The 9,553-nt window shown below is 41.4% G+C and overlaps 1 protein-coding gene across 1 annotated transcript; it reads right to left on the bottom strand.

Annotated features, from left to right (window-relative positions):
* Window positions 1–2,333: 2,333 nt before the first annotated feature.
* On the bottom strand, window positions 2,334–3,292 carry LOC118833449 (26S proteasome non-ATPase regulatory subunit 14-like). The gene is given in 2 exon segments (XM_036740807.1): window positions 2,334–2,710; window positions 2,713–3,292. Coding segments are annotated over 2 exon segments (924 nt in total). The 5' UTR covers window positions 3,260–3,292.
* Between the last annotated feature and the right edge of the window lie 6,261 nt (window positions 3,293–9,553).

The raw sequence follows: 9,553 nt of genomic DNA, 5'->3' as shown, positions 1-9,553 counted from the left end.
TCCTTTGGCGCCAAGTTTGCTGGTTATTCACTCTTCTCTCTCGAGGAGATCTATCCCTTCCCCAGTCACCTAAGTCATATAACTGTAAAATCTTATTTATCACTGTTGTAAGACGGCTCCCTACTTCTCCAAGTAATAAATTCAAAATTAGTTGTTTATAAGCAGGGGGAGCTGTCCTAATTATTAAATTCCTATGAGGCAGTTCCATTGAATCATTGTAATATTTGTCTGCAGTTCCTGTCATAATGGCAGTCTTCATTACCTCCTCCTTTAGTCTCATGATACAATCTCTAAGTGAATACCAGGGTCTGTGCTCAGTGGGCCACATAGAATCAGTAGCATATCTCTTATTGCATCCCACAGCGGCTAATGCCAACAGAGTAGTCCTGCTATCACCATCTCCTTGCTGATGATGTTCCCTAAAAGCTTGTTGAACTAGAGGATCATGGCTGATACCTATGAATCTCATGCAGTCTGTCCCATCTACTGATATTCCACCGGCCCCTTGATCACTGAGTCTTACCATCCAAGATATCAATGGTTCTCCTATTCTTTGGCTGAATCTACTCAAAATATCTGTGACCTCTTGCGGTGAGAAATCTTCCTGAATTTCCCTTGTAACTGAATCTTCACCTCGGGTTTCTGTCTTCCTCCTTTGTATGGGTCGAGCCCTTGTCTGATCATTTAACCATCTCCTATTCTCTGTGTGAGGCACATCCTGAACCCCAGTAGTGTTTTGTGCCTCAGCCGGCTCTTTCTGGGCTGGGTTGAAATGCACTCTGGGCTTTTTTGGTCTCCTGTTGCTCTTAGCCACATTAATAGAAAAGTTCTCATTTGAGTCAGTTTGGTCTCCTGCTATCTGAGATTCCTCTTCTTCCTGTGGGGTAGGAGTGCCCCTATGTCTTTCACTTAATCTCAATCTTTCGTATACTAGCCGGTAGGCTGATAACACTATCCAGCTTTGCCTAGATAGTGATGCCCCTGACTGAATCCCAACTTCTCGTAAACACTTTTCCAAATCCCTAGGATCTCCTTTCCGTAGCCTTGGTTCCCAGTTTTCACAGGGTCCAGCTTTTTTAGCCAATTCTTTTGCTAGGGAGGAATAAAATGGATCCTCCCATCCTGGGATATTTATCTCTTCCTCTGAAATTGTTCTGCTTCTAAATAGAGATCTTATACCTAGCGATCCTGTTCGTGACGCCAAATGTATCAGGAGGGCCGAGTTTATAATCTCAAAGAAGATCATAAACATGTCTGAAAGGTTCGGAATCGCCGGATAGAAGAAACTCTCATAGTAGAAGGCAGAAGAATCAAAACATTTATTTAGGCTCCACAGTAACCAACCCATGAACCAGAAGCCCCATTTTGATATGTTGGTCATAATCTTCCAGGCCCAATAAGTACGCCTTGAAAGAGTAACCAGGAGGCTACAGAGAAACATGATTGCGTAAAGCAAAATCATGTTTCCCCCTTTATGGTAATAAGATTACCCACTGGACTGAAGTCTTTGTTCAGCTTCCTCCCGTAGATCAGCTCTGCTGCTGGCAGCTCCTGCCTCAGCTGTGTCTGTTTCTGAAACTGAAGCTGCAACTGTAACTGACGATGTAACTGTCGTAACTGCCTCTGGCTCCAACCGGAAAAGGAAAGAGAGAAAGAACTCTCCGAGCTGTCCTCTCCCCTCTTATAGGGTCTCTGACATCATCAAGCTCCGCCCAAATGACCAGGGCCGATTGGTTCTTGAGTTGGCCCCTCCCCCTAGCATAGACATCAACACCTCCCCTCAGCCAGCCCCATGACTCCTCACACAGGAAGCTGTCTGCTTCCCGGCATGCTCCCCGGGCCTCCTGCCCCGGAAGAGCAAGCCACAGTGTCCAGAGGCTCAATGAGGCAAGCTGAGCCATTCAAAGAAAACAAAAGCCATTATGGCTACACCTGCAGAGAAAAGTGAAAGCTCTTCCACCTTCTCCTGAGCCTTACTCCATTGACCATCCATTCTGGGGAGGGGCTAGGAAAGTCTGAGGCTGGATTTATTTTAGATTATCACACTTCTGCAGGCAGTATTGCACCTCTCCTCACCACCAATCCCTAAAATACAGGAAAATCTTATTGGGAAGTCCATTGAGCTGGTACGTTTCTTGAGCAAGGAAGACCTAAAAGGTCTTTCACCTGGCTCTTCTGGCTAGGGCTGACGAAGCTTTTCCATTTAGCCAGGTTACTCATACCTGATCCTTTCCTACTTCCATCTTCCTGAATTCAATTCTCTTCTCCCTTATGATCAGAAATCTCTCTGTTCTTATGACAGTTCCAGGTTTTTTTTTATTTTCTGCTGTTTTTTATTTGAATATAACAGTATCTAACATAGCTGCTAAACACTGGACAATATTTGAGGTCATAAGAACATCCACATGTTCTTCCAAATGACGCTTTGGGTCCTGCTTGCCGACGTTCTTTATTGCCAGCTGTTCAGGTGTCATCTTATCTTCTTCTACTGCCTTATTATAATTCTTAGCTAATTCCAACATCTCCTTTACTACAGATTCATTGAGTTTACAATGTTCACTGTAGTCCTGAAGTGTCAAACCTTCCATCCAACTCTTCTTATGCAAATTTAGCAACATCTTCTGTTCTAGCTCATTCTTTCTATAGTTGATAGTAATGGAGTAACAATGTCTGTTCAGTCCATGAATTAAAGCCTGGATAGATGGCTTAAGTGACCCAGATTTGAAGTTGTTTGTCTAGGTTCATGTCCCAAGACCATCATATTAGCATTGATCAGTCTGAAGGCATCAATAACAATCTTTCCTTTGACACTCTGAATGGGATCGACTACGACTGCTACAGCTCTTTCCGACAAGGCTTCAGAGCTCTGCTGAGTGTTGATATCCACACCAGAAAGCCAACAGCCAAAGCCAGGGTGACTGTGATACCAACCAACAACCATTTCAGGCCTTCCCATCTGCTTCAGCATATCCAACATTTTGTCTTGGAATACTGGATCCACTGACTCTACACTGACACCTGTTCCTGACTGTGGCATAGCAAACACATCAATCACTCTGACGGTGTAATCATCAACACATTCTCTGAGCATCAAACCCATAACTTCCATTGGAACTCCCCCACAACCATGCTTCAACATTTTCAATAGTGCCAAAGAAGAGATATAAACTTGTTCTGCTGTATCTACTGCCGGAGCATCTGTAGGTGGCCCCTGGCCAGGCCCAGGCATACCTCCTCCAAGTAGAAGTAGTCTGTTCATATTTCTGGTCACTAACTACAATATTTCTGACTTCAATTTGTTGAACTTGGCAAAAATTCTTTTTAGTTCAAACTCTTGATCCTTGTAGCAGTTCTGAAGTGCAACTCTTCCCAAGTATCTTTTTCTTGCCTCTTTTTCCTGAAGGTGGGTAATCAAGGGACTTTTCCATGCGTGGCTACTGAGGTGATAGTGGCAGCAGGTGCAGCGGCTCCAACAAGCCCCCCTGACCTGGCTCGGTGAGCGCACGATGAATCCAGTTCTAGGTTTTTCAACATACTCCCTACCTATCTAGTCTTCTTACACTTCCTTCCCTCTTCACATACTCTATGATCCAGCCACGCTGACCAAATTGCTGTTCTTTGAATGGTTTGCTCCCTCCCCAGTCCCTTTGAATGGGCTGGCTTCTGCGCCGAGAATACTCTCCCTCCTCACTTCTGCCTCCTCATCTTCTTGCTTCCTTGTAGACAGCTTAGATCGCACCTTCTGCAGGAGTCCTCTTCCACATCCCGCTGCTGATGCCTTTCCCTCCAAGATTACTTTCCCCATTTGTACCTAGATATTTTCTCATTTGTCTTCACCACCGAAAAGTGAACTTGTAAAAGAGCAGGGACTGTTTTTGCCTTTATCCATATCCTTAGTACCCAGCACATAGCAAGTACTTAACAAATCCTTGTTGACTGATTCCCTGGATGGGGCAGGTAAACCCACCACTTCCTCAAATGGAAAGGCAATTGAATGAAACTGTGGTCACAGTGGGGGACCTGACCTCAGACATTTGACACTTTCTAGTTGTGTGACCCTGAGCAAGTCACTTAACCCCAATTGCCTTAAAAGAGAAAAAAAGAATGACACTGTGGTGAGGAGACTTTTTTTTCGCTCTCCCCCAAGTCAGTGATTAGTTTTTTCAGGAAAGTCTGTTTTTCTTAGACTTAGATACTTCAGTAGATTGGTGATGTCCTCAGAATGAGGGCACTAATGTGATCTCCATTCATCCATCTCTTCTCATCCTCTGTGATTCTTGTCCAGTCAGGTCTTTCTGTTAGTCTTCTGGGGACGAATTTACTTGTTCTGGGTTTGTTTAATATTTCACAGATGCCAGTGTTTTCCTTAATCTGTCCATTGGCCATCCCTCACTCTTACTCCATGACTTCCCTGTCTCCATTTCTGATCATACATGTTTCTCTTTTTTTATTTCTCAAGTGGAACTTTATTTTTAAATTAATAATTAATTATTTTTAGTTTACAACGCTTAGTTCCACAAGTTTTTGAGTTCCAGATTTTCTTCCCCTCCTCCTCCTCCCCACCAAGACATCATGTAATCTGATATACGTTCTTCATATACCTTCACATTAAACTTACTTTCCCAATAATCAAGTTGTAAAAAAGAATTATAACCAATGAAATGAACCATGAGAAAGATGTAACAAAACCAAAAATAAAATTTAAAAAAGAGAGAGCAAATAGTTTGCTTCAATCTGCATTCAGATTCCACAATTCTTTCTCTGGATGTGGATAGCCTTTTCCATCACGAGTCTTTTGGAGCTGTCTTAGAACATTGCATTGTTGAGAAGAGCCAAGCCTATCAAAGTTAGTCATCACAGAAGCAATGTGTCTGTGGTTGTGTACAATGTTCTCTTGGTTCTGCTCCCTTCAGTCATCATCAGATTCTGCTCCCTTCACTCATCATCAGATCATATTAAGACTCTCTAGGTTCTTATGAAGTCCATCTGCTCCTCTTTTCTTATAGCACAATAGTATCCCATTACATTCATATACTACAGTTTGTTTTTAGACACTTCCCAATTGATGGGCATCTCCTTGATTTCCAATTCTTTGCTACCACAAAAAGAGCTGCTATAAATGTTTTTGTACATACAGGTCCTTTTCCCCCTCGTATGATCTCTTTGGGATACAGCCCTAGAAGTGGTATTGCTGGGTCAAAGGGTATGCACATTTTTATAGCCCTTTAGGCATAGCTCCAAATTGCTCTCCAGAATGGTTGGATCAGTTCGCAACTCTACCAACAATGCAATAGTGTTCCAATTTTCCCACATCTTCTCCAGCATTTATCATTTTCCTGCTTTGACATGTTAGCCAATCTGACAGGAGAAATGTAATATCTGAGAGTTGTTTTGATTTGCATTTCTCTAATCAATAGTGATTTAGAGCGTTTTTTTCATATGACTATAGATATTTTTAATTTCCTCCTCTGAAACCTGCCTGCTCATATCCTTTTACCATTTCTCAATTGGGGAATGACTTGTACATATATGTTTCTTAACAATGTTTTTTAAACTACTTCTTAGTAAAGTATTTGGCACATGTAATAAGTGCCTGGTGAATGTTTATTCATTGACTGACTTCTCACCCACGTATCATTCTTGGTAATGTACTACCATGTATTTATGCCCAGTATGCCTTCCCCAATGGCCCTGGAGATCACCTGCAATACTTCTTTTGCCTTCCCTGCCTCTGATCCCTTTCTCTTCCCATTGTTTCTTCATACCACTTCCAAATTAATTTTTATACCCTTGGCCTGGGTCCTCCAACATCTGGCTCCAATTGACCTTTTCAGCCTTATTTTATTACTTCTCTTATTTATTATTTATTACTTCTCTTCATGCATTCTCCCAGCAAACTGAACCACTAGCTATTCTCTGAACTCAACATGCCATCTTCCACTTTTGACCATTACAGCAGAGCAGCCCCCAGGCCTGGAATGCACTTCTTCGTCCTCTAGCTCTGCCTCTAAGAATCCTTCCTCCAAGGCTCAGCTCAGGTGCCACCTTCTCCAGGTAGCCTCTGCTTGTCTCCTCAGCTGAAAGTGTGTTCTTTCTCCTGTAGCTTTCGAAGACCACCTTGTTAGGTAGCTAGGTGGTGAAGTGGATGGAGTGGGGGACTGGGTATCAGCAAGACCTGATTTCAAATCTGGCCTTAGACACCAGCTATGGGACTCTGGGCAAGGCACTTAACCTCTCTGCCTTAGTTTCCTCAGCTGTAAAATGTGGAACAATAATAGCACCTATTCCACAGGTTTGTTGTGAGAATTGAGCGAGATAACCTCTGTAAAATGCTTTGCAAATTTTCAAGCACTATATAAATGCTTCTTCTTCTTCTTCCTCCTCCTCTTTCTCTACCTCATTTTCCTTCTCTTCTTCCTTCCTTTCCTCCTTCCTTCCTTCCTTCTCCTCCTTTAATTTCTTTCTCTGAAAACTGCCTGTTCATATCGTTTGACAATTTATCAACTGGGGAATGACTTGTACATATATGTTTCTTAATAATGTTTTTTAAACTACTTCTCCTCCGCCTCTTCCTCTTTTTCTTTTCTTTTTCTTGTTCTTCTTCTCTTCTTTCTCTTCCTCCTCCTCCTATTCTACCTCTTTCTCCTCTTTCTCTCCTTCCTTCTCCATGTCCTCTCCTTTTGCCCCACCACATCCCATCTTGTGTTATACTTATCTATGCACATATCTACTAGAGTGCATTCTCCTCAAAGGTAAAAGTTATTCTTTCATTTTTCATCTTTGTATATCTAGGGTTTAGAACAAGTGCTTTGTACAGGGTAGGTAGTGCAATGAATAGAACACTGGGCAACATTGGGAAGACCTGAGTTCAAATCTGGCCTCACACACATAGTAGCTCTGCAACCCTGGGTGAATTTCTTAACCTCTGTTTGCCTCAGTTTCCTCATCTGTAAAATGGGGATAATAAAGGCACCTACCTCCCAGGGTTGTTGCGAGGATCAAATGAGATAATAATTGTAAAGCATTTAGCATAGCGTATAGCATACAGTAAGTGCTATATAAATGTTAACTATTATTAGTAGTATTAGTGGTGGTAGTAGTTGTAATGGTGGTGGTGGTGGTAGTTGTTGTTCATCCTTCATTTTCAAAGAGGACCGATGACATCCCAGGTTGATGACTTGTATGTGAATTGGATTTAAGTGAGGCAGAGTTGTACAAAGTCAGCAGCCTCCCTTTGGCTTCTGGAATCATCAAGGAACAGTAATCAGACAAAAGTCGATAACTGGCACAGGATGCAGCAGATGATCTTGGTGTCTTCCATGTCTGACCAAACTCTAAGTGCTTCGGCCGTCTTCGTGGCCATTGGAGCAAATAGTTCGCATCCAGCCATTCCACCAGGGGAAGTCTTCACATGCTTGGGGTAGCATTCCCCTAACTCACTGACATGTTTGAGGGCTGTTGGTTACCCTCAGCCTGGTTTAGCCCATCTGCCACAACAGTTTTACTGAGGTATGGCCTCTGTACATGATACAGCTTCTTGGAGCCACAGGTGAGAGCTGAGTGGAGGTGGACACCAAAGATGGATGAGCAACCCTGAAAGGGGCTCAGCAAGCCTTCACGCCAGAGGTCCTAGTCCTCCCTGAACACAAGTAGCCGTAGTAAGTACTTGATAAAAGTTGGCTCATTTGAATTGAGTCGTGGAATTCCATGTTTTACAAAGTACTACCAAGTTCTTCATTTTGGAGTCTACACACCCGGTCACCCCTAGCTCCAGCCTAAGCAGGAATCCTGTCAAGTGCATGCCATTCATAAGAAGAGTGGATAATTCAAACATTGCCACAGGCATTTCTATAGCATGCAATACATGTGAACTGGATGACAAAAATTGTCATGAAAAATCCTTCCAAGAAATCTGTGATTTTTCTGTATTTTTAAGTCAAAATCTGTTTTATTCCATCAAGCACTGATTAAGTGCTAACTATTTGCAAGGCACTGGGGACACAAAGAAAAAATGAAAACCAGTCACTGGAAGTTACGGGGATGCCTGTCAATTGCGGAATGGTTAAACAAGTTGTGGTATATGATTGTGATGGAATGCTACTATGCTATAAAAATGAGGAGCTTGGTGGTTTTAGAAAAACATGGATAGACTTGCACAAAATAAATGAAGAGCAAAATCAGCAAGACCAAGAGAATGTTGTATATAATGTAATAGCAATATTGTTTTAATTTTAATTTTAATTAATTTTTAAATCAATTTTAATACTGTTTTAAGAACAACTCTGAGCAACTAAGTCATTTCAACTATTATTAATACCCAAATTAACTACAAATGGCATATGAAAGAAGATGCTATCTGCATCTAGAGAAAGAACTGATAAATAGAAGTATGTATAGAATGGTTTTACATATATACAAATATACATATATGTGTCTAATGGTAGATGTCTAGTGTGGGGCAGGGGGAGGGAAGTAAAATTGGGGAAAAAGAAAGTTACACGATAACTTTATTACATATTTAAAAGGAATAGCAAGTTGTACATAATTGATTTGCAGTTTTGTGTACAATCATCTTTTTTATTCTATTATTTTATGGAAATGCTTTGTTTTATTTCTTAAATTCAGAATAAAATAAATAAATAAAAAAACAGTCTCTGTCCTCAAGGACCTTACATTCTGTTGTGGTAGAAAAAAACAATATGTAGACAGGTAAGTGTTTGTGCAGCAATTTGAGGAAGAAGAGAATACTTTGACTAGGGAAATGAGAAAAGGCTTCTTGTAGGAAGTGATGTCTGAGTTGAACCTTGAATGAAGTTGAAGTAGTTCTAAGAGGTGGAGGTAAGGAGGGAGTTCACTTCAGGCTTGGAGGAGTTACACCAGGCAGAAAAAGGTGCAGAGGCAGGAGACAGAAGGTCAAGTTTGGAGAAGAGTAAGGAGACCAGTTTGGCTCTAAGTCAAATGCATGAAGAGGAGTAATGTACACTAACCCTGGAAAGGTATGCAAGAGCCAGGTTGTGAAGAGTATTAAATAACAAGATAAGGAGTTGGTGTATTTTAACCTTGAGGCAATAAGGAGGCACCAAAAAATGTTGGTCAAGAGAGTGACAATATCAGACCCGTGCTTTAAGATTATTTTGGCAGCCATGTGGAGGATAGATTGGATAGAGCAGAGAAAGGAAGCAGGGAGATCAACTAGGTGGATATTTCAGTAGTCCAAGTGAGAAATGATGATGTGGTGACTAGGCTGGTGCCTTGGGAGTAGAAAGAACATGAGGGATGTTATGGACATAAAATTGACAAGACTTTGCAATTGTTTGGGTACAGTCAAGGGAGAGGGAAGTGCATTAAAAGGTGTTTTATATATATGTATATATATTTATATACACATATACATACATATGCATACATACACACACATATATGTATGTATATACATATATAACTATGTGAGACACAAAGGAGAAAGTTGCTACCACTAGCGAGGATCGAAGATGGCTTCATGGAGGAAGTAGAATTTTGTTTGAGTTTTACCAACATAATTAATACATAAATG

Source organism: Trichosurus vulpecula, chromosome 1 (genome assembly GCF_011100635.1).
Source record: "Trichosurus vulpecula isolate mTriVul1 chromosome 1, mTriVul1.pri, whole genome shotgun sequence".
Classification (NCBI taxonomy): Eukaryota; Metazoa; Chordata; class Mammalia; order Diprotodontia; family Phalangeridae; genus Trichosurus; species Trichosurus vulpecula.
The sequence above is the reverse complement of the archived record's forward strand: the minus strand, read 5'-3'. Positions and strand labels throughout refer to the sequence as shown.